The 17,339-nt window shown below is 42.7% G+C and overlaps 1 protein-coding gene across 2 annotated transcripts in view; it reads left to right on the top strand.

The window, feature by feature from the left end:
• Positions 1-14,880, top strand: part of GRM1 (glutamate metabotropic receptor 1) — a 423,633-nt gene extending 408,753 nt beyond the window's left edge. Inside the window, exon 8 of one of the 2 annotated variants that reach the window (XM_047102524.1) lies at positions 13,968-14,880. In XM_047102524.1, coding sequence (XP_046958480.1) covers positions 13,968-14,880 — 913 coding nt within the window. The remainder of the gene's footprint in view (positions 1-13,967) is intronic. The other variant, XM_047102525.1, reaches the window with a different exon arrangement.
• Positions 14,881-17,339: the final 2,459 nt, after the last annotated feature.

Here is a 17,339-nt window from a genome sequence, read left to right as displayed (position 1 = left end):
TCAGAGTAAAAAGTCGATTTTGAGGATGTCTGAAAACAGATGCAGTTGGAAAGAATATACAAACTCTTACATATTAGTGTAAATTGTGCAAGTGCTTTACAGCGCAATTTGGTCATATATAAGAAAATGAGTGTGCACTCACAACAATCCACCAATTTTACTTCTAGGTTCACACCATAGAAGAACTCTCCCACGTAGGTGTGCAAGGAGACATAATCAAGAATGTTACTGCAGCATTGCTTAAAGTGGCAAAATGTAGGAAACAACTTAAGTGGCCACCAATAGGAGAATTGATTATGTTTTGGGTAATGTGGTATGTATTCAGTTTAGTTTAAGTGAATAAACTAGAGCTTTATCTATTAATGTAATACCAAATGGACAAAATGGGAAAATTGCTGAATGGAAATAGAGTATGATGTTATGTATATAAAATCTAATAACATGCTAAACACTACCATATATTATTTACTGACACATATGAATATATATGTTGTAAAAGCATTAAAAAATTCCAAATGATGATCCATACCAAATTTTCCCCCCAAAAGGATAGGATTAATATTGAATAATATACAGGGGGCTTCACTTATTTCCTTTATGTTTTCAAAAGAAAGAAAACTATAATAAGGCAAAAATGTTCATATTTGACAAATTTATAATGGCAATTAAATTGAATTTTATTAGAACATTCTCTACAGACTCTTATTAGCTTGGAAATGTTTATAATTAAGAATGTTTAAAGAGAGCAGTATTTTACATCTCTATGGAAAAACTGCATTGTGTGTTTATATAAAGAATATTAATGTACTATGTTAGATATGCATGCACTAAAATGGAGAGTAGAACAAATTGCCACTTACAGATGGCCTACATATACAGTCAGAGCTCCACTCTGCACTCTGATGAACGAATGTTAAGAAATAAATATTTAAATTCACATAATAGAAAAATACATTTGGCTTTGGGAAGCAGAGGCACAAATTATCCCATATTTATCTATAAAAACAACAAAAAAAAGAGAGACCATACTCTGCTAAAATGGCCTTGAGTGTTTGCTGCCCATCTTTATGATTACTCTGGACAGCTGCCACATTATTTCCATGGTGAACTGACCATCTGGAATTGTATAGACCATTTTTTCTCTGCTAAAAGTAGACTCACCTCCAAACCTATCATAGACACACAACTTCAGACACAGATAGCTTACCTGCTCTGTAGCTATCTTTCACCTGCTCCTGCCACATCCATTCAATGTCACTAATGTTGCTCCCCACAAACTCCATCTCCCACAATTTGGAAAGTAGCAGTTTATTAGAGAAAACAGTTTATTTTCTACTAGAAGTTACTGAGATTCTTGAATAAGGAAAGTGATTAACAGTCATGAATAAAATGAAATAAAGTTTGAGAGACTATGAATTAGTCTACTCTAAACATACTCAGATGTAACACATCTGGGTCTTTTGTCTGTGTTTTTGTTCCTCATCCTTCAGAGGAAGGGGTTTAATAGTGATGTATTAGGCTGGGATAGCATTTTGCCAATTGGAAGCATTTTCACATTTATTCTTTCAAAATCCTTCCTTATGGATGTAAAAATTGAGTCTGATGGGGGCAAATACACAGTTGGAAAGTGCCTGGTTTCTGGAGTCCTACTCCAGACATCATATTGCTATGCTACAATGAGTGAAACTTGTTTGTGACAACTTTTCAAGTTAATGTGAAGAATAATTCCTAGCATACAAACCAAACCGATGTATGAGTGACTTACTATAAAGAAAATGATACATTAAAACAAAGTCATATGACATGAAAAAATGCTCAACATCACTCATCATCCAGGAAATACAAATCAAAACCACAATGAGATATCACCTCACACCAGTCAGAATGGCTAACATTAACAACTCAGGCAACAAGAGATGTTGGTGAGTAATGTGGAGAAAGGGGAACTCTTTTGCACTGCTGGTGGGAATGCAAACTGGTGCAGCCACTCCGGAAAACAGTATGGAGGTTTCTCAAAAAATTAAAAATAGTACACCATACAACCCAGCAGTTGCACTACTGGGTATTTATCCAAGGGATACAGGTATGCCGTTTTGAAGGGACACATGCACCCCATGTTTATAGCAGCACTATCAACAATAGCCAAAGTATGGAAAGAGCCCAAATGTCCATCGATGGATGAATGGATAAAGAAGATGTGGTGTATACACACACACACACACACACACACACACACACACACACAATGGAGTATTACTAGGCAATCAAAAAGAATGAAATCTTGCCATTTGCAACTACCTGGATGGAACTAGAGGGTATTATGCTAAGCAAAATTAGTCAGTCAGAGAAAGACAAATATTGTGTGACTTCACTCATATAAGGACTTTAAGATACAAAACAGATGAACATAAAGGAAGGGAAGCAAAAATAATATAAAAACAAGGAGGGGACAAAACATAAGAGACTCTTAAATATAGAGAACAAACAGAGGGTTACTAGAGGGGTTGTGGGAGGGAGGGTAGGCTAAATGAGTAATGGCTTAACTAACTTGGATGTAAATTATAAAAAATAAATTATAGAAAGTTAAAAAAAAGAAAACAAGTCATATAGGACTAAGTACATTCAAAGAGAGATAGCTTCTTATATAAAGGAAGTTTTGGACAATGGGAATAGGTGGAAGAAACTATAACAAGCGGTGACTGTATAGCAAGGAGGAAGGAACAGAAAAGAAGGAAGGAAGGAAGGAAGGAAGGAAGGAAGGAAGGAAGGAAGGAAGGAAAAAGAAGGAAAGAAGGAAGGAAGGAAGAGAAAAGAAGGAAAGATGGAAGGAAGGAAAGAAGGAATGAAGGAAGGACAGAAGGAAGGAAGGAAGGAAGGAAGGACAGAAGGAAGGAAGGAAGGAAGGAAGGAAAGAAGGACAGAAGGAAGGAAGGAAGGAAGGAAGGAAGGAAAGAAAGAAGGAAGGAAGGAAGGAAGAGAAAAGAAGGAAAGAAGGACAGAAGGAAGGACAGAAGGAAGGAAGGAAAGAAAGAAAGAAGGAAAGAAGGTAGGAAGGAAGGAAAAGGAAAGGAGGAAGGGGAAAAAGAAAAAGAAAAGAAAGACTTTGCACTTTCAGAAGAAATTGGATATGAATCTTCCTTACTAAATCTCTGGGGTTTCTTTAAATCCACAGTTTCTGCCAAAATATTCAAGCACAGATTTGGAACTTATATTTGACAAGTCTCCATATGCTGCATTTTCCCTCCAAGCTTTTACTCTGGCTTGCCGAATCTGTGGTTGGTTGAATATGTGGTTTTGCAGTTGCTAAAAATACCCTGAAGTCAAGCTCCTTTCAGTTTTTACACCGTTGATAAAATGGACACTCTGGCAATGGAGTTTTCAAGGCTTTGGCCTGTAACCTTTAATCAACATTTCATAAAATGTAAGGTCTGTAGGCATAGGTCATTTACATTTCACTTCAACCACAAGGTGAGTCAGAGACTGAAAAATGACACCAGGAAGGAAATGCTATAATTGTTTAACTATTTCAATCAATAGTTAATTAAGGTGGCTTTGGGATTCCTGGGAGTGACCATGTGGAGTTTGGCTGTCAGTATGGCTGCGACCCATGAAGGAACCCAGAACAGTCCACTGAGTGCAGCGGTAATTCCAAGTCAGTGACAGAGGCCAGAGAGCTCCCACCCCATCCCCAGGGGACACAAGTGCTATCTGTCTGGGCAGGCCATACTCTGTGCACCTCTGCTAATGTCACCGTGTCAAGTCTCTGAGCCGTCAAGGTGTTTCCCTGTGGTTTTTTTAACAGCATACATAGACCCAGCAGACAAGACCAGCTACATCATTTGCACAGCCCAGTGCAGAAAGGAAGCATGAGGCCCCTGGTTGAAAACCAGAGGAAATGTTAGAGACTACAATTTAAAGCCTTTTCTTTTCTCCTCTGGTCTCTCTCTCAACCTGTCCTTGTGTTTTTTATTTGCCATTTAATGCTGCGCAGCGGGGGTGATACCTAGGGGCAAGTGCAGACTTTTCCAGGCCCCCCAGCCTCCACTGCGTGACTCCATACAGGTGCAGCCCTCAGGCTGTCAGGTTCCCCTCCCACAGGTCACTGGAAAGACACCACAGGGAAATTGAACCAAGCCTCTCCCCTTCTTCTCTCCCTCCCTCCTGCCCTAGCCCCTGGTAGACTGGTGGTCTCGAAGGATACTAAAAAAAACAGCACATGGACTAAAAGGGTGGAGGAGGGGTGAGAGGCTCACCCCTACGCTGTTGCCTGTCAAGTGCACAGTGGCCCTGCTAGTCCAGGAGGGGATGGCCTGGAGATGCACCCGACCCTGACCTGATCTTCCTGCACTGTGTCCAGAGGCCCCTGCCAGTGGTAGAGAGTGGCAGCGGTCGATCCCTGGGCAGGGCCAGATAGTGGAGAGCTCGGAGAGTCCCAGGGAGCACCAGGGAAGTCAGGGAGGCAGGACCATGGGTAAGCTGAGGCTCTAAGCCCCTGGAGAGCGCTCCATCGCTCCAGCACACAACACTTACAAAACACAAATCAAGTGATTAAATGATTACAGATCTCAAAATGATGACCATACACCACGAAATCCCAAGTGCAGGGCCCTTCTGATGAGGGACCCACTGTGCATCCATATTAGACACAGGGCCCTGAAGCCAGCCCACTGGACCAGGCCACATGTAGACATTATCTACAGTAGCATTAACTCGGGATTCAAGGGATGCAGGCAGTTTAGCAAGGGAATCCTTTGAATGTATTTTCTGCCTTCCTTCATGAGAAATGAAGTTGTTTTATTATTTTGTAGGTTAAATAATCTTTTCTTACTGATAATTTCACTTATACACCCATACATCATACTTTTATCCCTGGTCACCTAGTTGCTGATGTTTTCATGACTTTTTGTGATTTCAGGTGGGCATATTGAATGTCAAGGACATGTTACTTTGGCAAGTTTAATAGCAAACATTATCTCTTTATTTGTTTTAAATAAATGGATTATTGCAGTAGTAACAAAGTTACATGAAGGTGGTTTGAGTTTTTATCTCTGGGTGAGGATTTCAAATTGTTCTGGGCAGATCATGTACCATTTTATTGAATGGCCCAAACTTGGCAGAAATACAGATATTGATTAATTTTAATTTTTCTCTTTTATCTTCAACTGTGCTACGGAAAACTTTGTTTCCCACCTTCGATATTCATATCAGATTCCTTGATTTCAGGTATTAAAAAGCTGTTCCAGTATACTCTTTTTCAAATTTCAAATTCACATCTCTCCTTCCTAGCATGTATCAGGCCTCTGCCTGAAAAATGTGGAATGAGGAGGGATGTGATCTGTTCCTACAATATCTCTGTCTCCTTCCTTTTGTGTTTCCCCTCCTCTGTCTGCTTTAATGGGAAAAAAAGAGATAGGGAACGTAGCAAAAGTCTTTGACTTGCCTGCAGCCGTTGTGGCCCTCTTCTGATTAACACTGGATAACTGTCCCCAGGATCTTGGGGTAGGTGGCCTAATGCTGATACACAGGGAATCGTTGTGAGTTTTTAGGGACCCCTATAGGGGACTTCATCACTGAGAGTTCCTTAATATCAACATTCCCTCCAATTCAACCAACCACATCCATAGCACCCACAGCACCTGCTGCTTTACCATCTCGTTCCCCGAAATTCTTTTCTCTGATTGGCAGCCGTCTTATGTGGAGTGATAACAAGATGGCTTTATCCCACTGAGTGCTACTTAACTCATGGGAAAGCCCACTTCTCTTCACCCTAACAAAAGATGGAAAGGCCAACTGCCCACGGTCGCTCCATTAACCTTGTCATGACCAGTCAGTGCTCTTCTCCCCTTCTCAGGTCATCCTATGTGCTGTAGAAGGAGACATCTAACAAAGGAATGAGACCGCATTCTCCCCCATGTGGCAGATGCCTCCAACCTCTTGCCATTCCCCCTCTCTCCACCATCAGACATACTCTGTCCTGTGGCCAAGAGATAAATGTGATTTTATAGGAAGTGACAATTATGCCTTTGTGATGAAATAATAAGGAAAATTAGCAATGCAACTAAAATTCGCGACGTAAGACATAAATCCGTGAACATCCTTAAAGAAGAATGGTCGGCAGGAAGATTCTGCCCATAACAGGGTGAGTGGAGGTGGAGCCCACTGCCGCCAGGAAGAAAGGGGGATGTGAAGAGTGGAGGGAAAGGGCTGATTCTGGACAGACATACACACAGCAGCAAAAGCATCCGCCACTTGGAAAGAGATGGTCTCGTAAGGGAAAAGAAAGAATGCACTCCACTGACGTGGCTTTCGGAAACGAGCGTGGCAGTGAGAAGCAGCCAGGCGGGGCGAGGCAGACACAGGACACGGGGGTGGGGATGACGTGGAGAAAGGCTCAGGAGACAGGCTAGGCCCAGGCCCAGGCACCACCTGAGTGGCGTCATCGCTGTATCTGTACACGTGTGTAAGCACTCACTCACTGGGTGTCTTTTTCTTTTCAATCTTCAGGAAGAGGCAGCCAGAATTCCCGCCCACCAGCCAGTGTCCGTCGGCACATGAGCAGCTTTGAAAACCCCCACACTGCAGTGAATGTGTAAGAGAAGCTGCGTGGAAAATAGAGTGGTTGGCCCCTTGCTTTCTCTCTCCTGGGTTTTGCCACTTTCTAACATGGAAACAGATGTGGTGCATGCCATCAAGAATGAGGAACCATTTACGTGCCATGGTTTGCACGACCGCCTTAATTTGTCCATCGTTCTTAAAGGGACACTGTCAAGTTGTTAGTCTTTTTGCTTTTTTAAGTTTCAAAGCAAGACGCAACACTTTTTCCAACACTGGAGATTCGCTTTTGTTTGTGACTCCCACTCACAAGCTCGAAAGTGAATTTCCCCCCTTCTTAAATTTGTCAGCTTTTCCTTGGCAAACAGAGCTCTTTCTTTGCTTTTTTTTTTCTTTTCTTTTTTTTTTCTTTTGCCTTTTTGCTGTTGCACAAATGTTTGAAATGATCCTGTCTGCATTAAAGTACAAGCCATAACTTGAACTTGTGGAGAGTTCCATAATGTCAGTTTGAGGGGTTGGACGCCAACATGAGCCTCTGCTGTGAGCCTCCCACACCCTGGGGAGCACAAAACAAAAGTTTTGTGAATCCCATGAAAAGAGAGTTTTATAAAAAGGAAATGTGGTTATTTCCCCAGGATTCTGAGTGTTTTTATCAGATTTTGCCCCATCTGATAAAAATGGTGCATGTTTGGTCCAATTTTTGACCTTTAGATCTTGACAGTGTCTCTTTAAGTTAACAAAAGAACATAGACCATGTTCAATTCATTGTGCACGGAGTCTGTGGTCATTTTCAGCTGTTCCTTTACAGCCCTTCAAACTCCTGGGAGAGTCAAAGGTACACATTCCTGCAGCAGGAGGGAGCCCACTGATGAGGTGTCTGTGGCCTGAATAGCTCTTCAGATGAGAAGAGCCCAATTGGTTCAAATGTTTGCTACTGAACCTGGCTGTGGAGGACAGTATATGAGGCCATGGAGTCTCTTTTCTTCACTCAGTGGAGTGCATTGGGAAGTCTGTGTTCTGATATTCCCTTCAAAAGCCCAAATAGAAAGAGTGCGGTCTCAGTCGAATCATACTGACTCTTAGAGGGAAAAATATGGTAGCCCTGCCAGGACGTTTCAGGTGGTAGTCAGGGGGCCTCTGCACATCTAGATCAGAGCCACTCTCGTCTGCTTGGATGCAACCTCTGCAATTTTCCCAGGTCAAAAGGCATTGAGCATTTCTTGCAGCATGAGTTGAGTCTGACCGAGGGCACAGCAAGGAGATCCTGATCATGACAGCTGCTGGCTGCCTGTCAAAAGGGATTGATGGGAATAGTAGATGTGCTTGTCCTGCCATGACAGCAGGGCCAGAAAGAGAGGAGAGTCACCTAACGTTTCATGACTTCAAGGTGAGTGCCTAAAAGCAAAAGCAGAGGCTGAAAGTGGGTACATTCTTGGTAGGTGACAAAACAGAAAAAAAAAAAAAAATGCAACGATCAGCAAAGCTAATAGGTTGGCTGTAAGAACTCTCAGAATGGGATCTATTCAAGCTTTCTTTCTGGAGACTATGAAGGATCAAGAAAAGATCAAAAAGAGACTATTTTTAGCCTTTGTTGTTTCTCAACAAACAACAGCAAAAAAGATATTCTCACTGTGACGTTCAGTTCCTACAGCTTTGAACAATCAAGGCAAAGGGGCTAGTGATGCAGATAAAGCTTCCTACTGGACCATTATGGTCTGCCTATATCTATCCTGCCCCATAGGGCCTTATGTTTCCGGAGCAAACCACAAGGACTCCAGGTCAGAGCTGAGGAACATCACATGACTTGCTATGGAAATTACAGGTCTGGTAGCATGGAGCATAGATGATACAATAATGCTTGACTTGAAGTTCCTTCAAAGGGAACATAATCTAGCATGGGAATTTCTTTCCTCAGCTGTTAATCACGATTAGGTTGAACGAGTAGCCATTTAAAATGTACTCAGAAAAACCTCAGGAACCATCAGAATTCTACTCATTGGTTCAAAACAGATTTGTCAGTTTTCTCAAGACAGTACACCTTATGCCCAGACAAAGTTCATGGAGCCTTCCATACTTTGTTGACTTTGATGAGGTAATTTTATTTGTGGATGTCTTTTTCTTAATTGATTCATTGAAGAAAGCACACACCTGTTAGTGCAAACTGATTTCCTTTGTGTTATCTTTTATCCTGTATCACATAGCTTTAACATATAGAATGTGATTAACCTAAATACTTTAAAAGGAGGACTGTATGTTTAGACTTTGTGATATTGTCAATTTCAGCAGGCCAAGTGGTTCTCTGACTAGCTTATGATGTTAGAATCCGAGGTGAGGAATAAAATTCACAATGCCATTTAAGACTGGTATCAGCAGAAACTACCAAGTTCCCATGTAGTCAAAAAGCATTTGTCTCCAATAATACATTCAGAGATTTTCTACCTTACTAGTAGTGAATCAAAAGGTGAGAAACTTTACTTATGTTCACATAGGCTCCTGGAAACTGTATACTGAATATTCAGATTTTTCTGGAAAGCTTTCAAAAGTGTAACTGGCATCAGTGGAAGTCCTTTGTACTGAAGACTAACTTTGCATCGCCTGAGAAAACAAGAGTCTGACTCATACGGTTTCAAATAGTTCCTATGCCTGCGATTCTACAAGAATCGCTCCTCAGACTTCATTCCGGTCCCAGCTCACTGAAGCAGGTAGAGGTGAGGTATTCGTCCAGCGCATCTCTGGCATTCCTTCCGGAGTGTCTCAGTTGGGGCAGCAGCAGCCATTTTGAAAGGCCCGGCATGAGTCCCAACCGTAGCTGCATGACCTCAGCAGAACTGCCCATAAGCCTGTAGCTCTGGTTTATTTTCTTAGCTTGGTAAGCCATTCTCTCCATGCTGGGACTCAATGGCATTTCCTGTTTCCATTTGCATTTTCAGAGAAAGCAAATGCTAACCTCCTCAGGTTGCAAGGAGTGAGTCTCCACCCTCCTATGTGAAGGTCTTGCCTTGTCTGTGGGCTCTCTGGATGCCGTCCTTATGTCTGTTGTAAAGCTATTAAGCCTCGTGGCCAAGACTTGAATTGGACATAAGGGAGACAGGTGTTGTGTAAGCTTCCCCTCAGGCAGCTTGTGCAGGATGCTTCCCTCCTGATCTCAAACACCCACCCACTGTGATTCCCATTTTAGACCTCTCTGGAGCAGAGAGCAGTGTACTCGGCAGATGTAACTAGTACTTACTGAAACAAATAAAACAGACGAGATCACCCTGGATGCCAAAGATGTACTCATCTGTTTACACCACCCACTTCCAACCACTCTCCCAAGTGCTGTAAATCCTGGATTTTCTGACTGGAGGGGATTGTCGTACTCACCTAATGAAAGAAACATCAAAGCAAGACCCCAAGCCTGTCAGAGCTGGAGTGCAGCCCCGGGTCCCCTTGGCCCTGCACACTCCCTGTCTAGATCACCCTCTAGTCCTGGTTCCTCGCCGGCCTAACAGCCATTTCCTCCAATAACGTCAGTATTCATAAAGACATCTAGCCACCTGAGGTATTCAAGCCAAATGCTACTGCACTCGGTCTTCAAATATAAGATTGTTTCAGGCCTCATGTCTGTCTTCTGAAGTGAGAGCAAGATGGCATGCTGTGTGACAATTATGGGGTGTTTCTAGACTAGGTTACTTTACCTAAGATCAGGAAACCGAAAAAAGTTAAATAATAGAAGGAAGACGCTGATGGCCGAGACAGAAGGTATTAAAGTTATCTAGGGTTAAATGGAAGATTTATTTCATAGTAATATTGCATTTTTATAATGCACGTATGCCTTTTTGCTGCCCCATATTTTATACATTTTTCTCCTCTCAATATCATGGCCATGGGTTCTGAACCTTTGCAAGTAAGGTAATCCCTTTTCACACCAAAATGCTTATTAAGCCCTCCCGCCAATTGATGATAGTAATTGTATTTTTTTTTAGTGGCCGCTTGAACAAAAAACACAAAAAAGCTTCTCAGAATTTAGCTACACTTGTACCTAGCAGCACACTTTGTTATAATAGTGTTTACATGCATTTGAAAATAGCAGTGCACAATCTGTGAAGACATAACATTGATTCAGTCTAAAAGCAAAGCTTATTGGATTTGTAGACTCATGGACCATTCAAGCTGTATATGGACCACACGTCAGAAACAACTAATTCAGAAGGACCAAGGTTTATACTCTGTGCTGCAGTTCCTATGAGATGATACATTTCCTTCACTATCTCTGGTTTTCAGGAAGCAATTTATTTTGTCCTTGGAAAAAAAAAAAAAAGGTGAATCTAATTTTCTTAATCTGATAAATGCCCTGGGACATTAGAACGGCTTCCTAATTAAACAGTACTTTACTGCAAATCTGGAACAAGACTCTGAAGGGAAGGAAAAGCTGCTAATTTTGACGGCCAGGGTGAAAATCTTCCATTACAAGAATAAGAAAGGTATTGGATTAAAACAGAACTAAGTTGTGATTACATCTACATGCAAGGTGATTAATAATACCATTAACATAGGGAAGCACATGATTTTTAAAAAGGCCCACGTAGAACCCTGGGCAGTGAGGTAGCTTGAGTGAGTGAGTGAGCGAGCGAATGAGTGAGTGAAGTAGGTCCCAGAAATACAGGCATAGCTTTTTGCCAGCATGTGTGGAGACTGGAGTGACATTTTGTTGAGGTATATAAGCCCGGTGGTGAAGTGAGGTGTAGACTAGCTCTCAAGAGACTTATGTCTTAAACACACACACACACAACTAAATGAAGACACAAGGCATCCTTCTAGTTTAATGATTTCTAAAAAAAAAAATAAGCATTGAGGGGCGCCTGGGTGGCTCAGTCGGTTAAGCCTCCGACTTCGGCTCAGGTCATGATCTCGCGGTTCGTGAGTTCAAGCCCCGTGTTCGGCTCTGTGCTGACAGCTCAGAGCCTGGAGCCTGTTTCAGATTCTGTGTCTCCCTCTCTCTCTCTGACCCTCCCCCGTTCATGCTCTGTCTCTCTCTGTCTCAAAAATAAATAAACGTTAAAAAAAAATTTAATAAAAAAAAAAGCATTGAGAGGCAGGCATTAGGAGAAGGAAAAAGTGTTTCCGTCGCAATTAAAAGGGATGCAAATGATTGAGGTTGGATGGTATACTAAAGCATAGTTAAAAGGCAAGGCAAGAGGCAAATCAGTGGTTTTATACTTTCTGGAAGGGTCATAATGATTGCACCAAGAGAAAAATGGTGTGAGTAGAGTAGGGAGTGGAGGAAATTGGGAAAGAAGGAAGTTGGAATTTACCTAGGGTTTCAAACTCAGAAGAGGAACTGTGGATTATGGTCCTGCCTGTTGGCTGGTTGACTGTTCATACTGGGAACATTAATCATCTGTTTTTGAGTTGACTCAACTCGGAAGAAAGTCAGGTATTCTAATATGAGTGTGGAAGCTGAAAAGTCTGTAATTTTGCATTTACAAGGACTTCTACATTCTCAAGGAATATAGTAAGCATATATTTAAGAGAAATACTAATTTTCATATCGTATTTTGGAGATAGGATTTTTCCTAGACAGTTAAAAATACAGCATATAAATTATAAGCTATATAGAAGAACTACCTTTTCCCAAATAATGATATCAAAATTTTAGCTACTGTACCTATTTTGGGACTTCTTTATCCAGAATTTTCTGTAATAGGTATCAGAATTTCTTTAACATTCCGTACTTAGTGGCTCACTTCCCTTTTCAAGATAATAATATATAAAATGTCAAAACATTATTGTCATTGTAAATGTGACACACACATAATTTTGAAGTACTCATTCTTGTATTTTCAAAATGATTAAATAAACCATTATATTAGCTACTGATCATTTCATACATTTTCCCAAACAAAAGACCATGATACAAAATAGTCTATTTCACACATCCACCTTAGAAAAAAACTGTTCCTTATCCCTATTCCTTTTAATGTCAAAAATGTGTTAACATTGTGCTACTTTCTCTGTTGTTTTCACGAATACAGTGAAAAAGCAAACTGAACACACACACATACACGAAAAAATAAACTTCCTGATTTAAGTATTAACACCGCTGTTATTAATAGTATGCTGTGGCAAGGCACCACCATCTGCTGAGAGTTATACAGAAAAAAAAAAGCTAAAAGTCCAAAAGCAAGACCAGAGTTATTAATTACAACATACAGAATAGAGTTTGAGTACATACACAATACATCTCTTTCCCTCCTCCTCCTTCTCCTTCTTCTTCTTCTTCTTCTTCTTCTTCTTCTTCCTCTTCCCCCTCCTCCCCCTCCTCCTCCCCCTCCTCCTCCCCCTCCTCCTCCCCCTCCTCCTCCCCCTCCTCCTCCCCTTCCTCCTCCCCCTCCTCCTCCCCCTCCTCCTCCTCTTTCTATTTAATTGGTTTTAAAATGGTCCCACGAAGATATATGCCAATAAAGCTGGAGTCCTGCTGGTACCCCAACATTTTTTCTTCTCCAAAGCTCAATGAGTAAAAGGCCATGGAAGGGCTTTTGTCTCAGTAACTTCTGCTTTCTCTGAATCTTCCTTTCGTCTCATTTGCATCACAAACTATGCTGAAGGACTAACCCAGGGTCTAACCATCTGTATTTTGCTGGACTTCCTTAACACTACCTAGTTAAAAATCCCCAGTGTGGAAATCCCAAACCAGCCGCTGTGAATCAGGGCCTTTATGTGAATTGCGGTCCATTGTAAGTGTGGGGGATGGTGCATTGAAACAAAAAGAAAAGCAACACTTGTGACACACTTAAATGGAATGTGGGTCTGGGTTTTCCGTCATCTGCTTTCTTCTCCTCCGTACAGCTGCCGTGTGTATGACCACGCTGCTCTGGTACCTGCACACGACGAGAAAAGCTTTAATTTGTTCCAGGGACTGAGAAGAAAGGGCGACAAGAGCTATGGTCGTTATATTCTGTTGTCCCTGTGTAACTGTAGTTTTATTTTTTGGTTCCTCCATCAATTTTGGAATCTTTCAAAGGCTTGCACAGAGTGACAATTTTGTTGTTACCTTAGGCGTGTGCGTGTGTACGTGGGTGTATAATAACTTGGTGAAATCTCAGACCTAAATGAAAATAGCTGCTTGTGTAACAGGCTGGCTTTTCTCCCCTACAACTTGTTCAGGGGCAAAATGTTTTCTGCCTTGTCTTGGGGTGAATGGAATCACCGACTGCAGCTACAGAGGCCACCTGGGGTCGCTGCAGCTTTTGGCCTTTGACCTGTAATAAGGGGAGATTGAGGGCTTGGCCGCCAGACCTACAGTCGCTCGCGGGAGCGGGGTGGGGGTGGGGGGAATCAAATTGCCTTGAGCTGGGATTGCGTATAATTTGTATGTATCTTATCCTGTGTGCATGATATACCTGCAAATAAATCCATCTCTATTTTGTTCATAGTTCTAATGGCAAGTCTGTGTCATGGTCTGAACCAGGTGGAAGACAGGTGCCCAAAGGACAGCACATGTGGCACCGCCTCTCTGTGCACGTGAAGACCAATGAGACGGCCTGCAACCAAACAGCCGTCATCAAGCCCCTCACTAAAAGTTACCAGGGCTCTGGCAAGAGCCTGACCTTTTCCGATACCAGCACCAAGACCCTTTACAACGTGGAGGAGGAGGATGCCCAGCCGGTCGGCTTCAGCCCTCCCAACAGTCCTTCCATGGTGGTGCACCGACGTGTGCCAACCGCGGTGAGCACCCCGCCTCTGCCGCCCCACCTGACCACAGAGGAGACCCCCCTCTTCCTGGCCGACCCGGCCGTCCCCAAGGGCTTGCCCCCTCCCCTCCAGCAGCCACCGCCACCGCAGAAATCCCTGATGGACCAGCTACAGGGAGTGGTCAACAATTTCAGCACCGGGATCCCCGATTTCAACGCGGTGCTCGCAGTCCCCGGGGGTCCGGGGAACGGGGTGCGCTCGCTGTACCCGCCCCCGGCGCCCCCGCAGCACCTGCAAATGCTCCCGCTGCAGCTGAGCACCTTCGGGGAGGAGCCCGCCTCCCCGCCGGCAGAAGACGAGGATGAGGACGACAGCGAGAGGTTTAAGCTCCTCCAGGAGTACTTGTACGAGCGGGAAGGGAACACCGAGGAAGACGAGCTGGAGGAGGAAGACGAGGACCTGCAGGCGGCCAGCAAACCCCTCCCCGAGGATTCACCTGCTCTGACGCCTCCGTCGCCTTTCCGCGACTCGGTGGCCTCCGGCAGCTCGGTGCCCAGCTCCCCCGTGTCCGAGTCGGTGCTCTGCACCCCTCCCAACGTGACCTACGCCTCCGTCATTCTGAGGGACTACAAGCAAAGCTCCTCCACCCTGTAGGGAGGAGGTGTCCGCGGGGACAGCGAGAAAAACCAGGGAGCACCAGCACCTCCGGAGATGCGCCGACGGCTGGGAGGAGGAGATGGGGGGAGGAGGGTGAAGTCAGCAGGCAAGGAGGACAATGCTGCTGCCGTAGGGAAGGCCAGAGGGAACTGTGCTCTGCGAGCAAAAAGGGATCCAGGCGAGGATCCCGATTCTTGAATTATTCAAAAGCCTTCTCTGGGAAGAAAGGGAATTCTGACAAAGCACAATCCCATATAATAAACAACTTTCACCACATAAATGAATGAATAAATAAATAATAAGTCAATAACTAAATAAATCAACACGAATAATCTCCTCTTTTGGACATTGTGCATAGATAGACATGCCCACACACACTTGGCCAGCTTGAAAAGAGACAGCACCTGTGGACCAGCCAGGTGAACCGTTAGTGGACATCATGGTGTTCGTGGTATTCTTAGTGAGCAGGCTGGAGCCAGACAGAGCAGGTGGGTGAAGGAGGGGCAGGCATGGAACCACCCATGGGACGGCAGCTCATTTTTCTCCAGCCCTTCTCCTTACTGAGCCCACGGACTCCTGGTCTTCAGGAGCCTCCCTTCACCCATTGCACCTGACCCAGGGCCAGCCTTGTTGCGCTGGGAAAAAAGTGTATGGATACCCTACTGCTCTGTGATTTCTCTCTATTTAGGAAAACAGGAATCAGAGCAAAATCATCACCAAAAAGTGCTTCATCGGGAGTGCTAAGGGAGGAAGGATTGAGAAGCAAGAGGACACGTAAGCATGAGGCTTTGAACACAATCAGCACAAATAACGTCCCATATTTGATACTCGCTTATTGGTGATTTCGGAGAAAAGATTAGAGCAAGCGATTGTTTTGAGACTGGCAGAAGGTGTTTTGTGGATTTTCTTGTGTTTGTGCCAAGGGGGCTCTTCTCTGCCCTTTAATTAAAGAGAACAAACCATGTGGCAAAATTGTTACCTTACATTTACTGTAGCAAATAATACTTACCAGTTGAACTTCTAAAATGCAGTATGTGTATTTGGTGCCGTTGTTTCTCCTGTGTACTACAGACACAAATCCATCTTCCAACTTAAGGGTGTACTCAGAGCAACTCTTGCTGGTTCAATGACAAATAACGTCCTTCCTATTGTCATCCTTCCTATTGGCAAATAATTCCTGTAACTTGTGAGTAAATGTGTTCCTGTGTCTTTGTATACTTGTGATAATAAAATTTGTGCACTGTAATGTCAATGTAACTGCAACTAGAAGTCGTCTTTCCAATATAGTATAGCTATTTCTTTGTTCCAATGATGTTTTAGATATTGTCACCAACATCTGCAGAAGCTCTTTGATGGTTTGAGTGCTGTGGTCCAATGGTTTCCTTATGCTGCTCAGAAGGTCCTCCCTCTTCTAAAAGGGAACTTCTTTTTCAGATATTTTATGATGTGGATATGTTATAACGAAGTGGCTTGAAAATGTGTTGTATTAAAAATTCACAAAAACTGTGGGTTACAATAAAAAAGTACATTTTATAAATTTTCAGATATCATTATTAAAACATAAGGTTGAAATGACAGTATTGAGATGATTTCAGGTCACTTTAGATTTTTTTTAAAGAGATTTTCCACAGCGACTTGAGCTTTCAGTGTTTATAAAGCATATGCTAACCTCTCTGTCTGGCATAATTTCCCCAGTTTTCTATTTACCATTTTTTGCTTTCTTTTAATTTTTATTTCCATGTACTTTTATTCCTCTATTTTCGCTGTCATCCCTTTTCTTTATATTTTTGTTGTGTACTGTGTGTAATAACCACGTATGTGTCATCCAGTCATTTCATTTATATCCTCCTTTTTACACCCAATAAAAGTGACTCTTCTCGCCATTTTGATTTCTTCTATTATTTGTGGAATGGATCTTACCCCTTTAAATATCTGTTTATGCCTTATGTGCAGTCATATTTTAATATGCTTCCTTCATTTGGAAGCTGATTTCTCAGCCAAAAATCATCTTAGAATCTTTAAATACCCGCCTCATCATTTGTTCAGAATTTAACATCAGCTCCGATGTTTGAGGCTCATGTTTCTCATGCCTTCCCATACTCCACTGCCAAGTTTAGTCGGTTCCATAACAAGAATGGACCGCCTTTCTTTTAAAAAAATTATTTTGTAACACCTTTGGTGTTGACTGAACAAGGATTTCAATTCCATGTTGAAAAATGACTGAAACGAGGATTTCAATTCCATGTTTTCACTGTAATGAAGGAGAATGAGGGAATTAGATGGTTCCCATGCTTAATAGATGGTCTACTTCCTGGCAAACTAGCAAGTAAAAGCCTACTATCTATTATTCGTGAAACATGTTTTATATCTTAATGCCACTAACATATGTCCTTGATATCACAGGACTTGTGCATTCAGATTTTTTAAAAGTAAGTATAGATCAGGAAAACTGCTCT

Source organism: Lynx rufus, unplaced genomic scaffold, assembly GCF_022079265.1.
Source record: "Lynx rufus isolate CCGP_SWC_20201006 ecotype Redwood Valley unplaced genomic scaffold, mLynRuf1.p SCAF_6, whole genome shotgun sequence".
NCBI lineage: Eukaryota > Metazoa > Chordata > Mammalia > Carnivora > Felidae > Lynx > Lynx rufus.
Note: the sequence above shows the minus strand (reverse complement) of the source record. Positions and strands in the feature narration are given on the sequence as shown.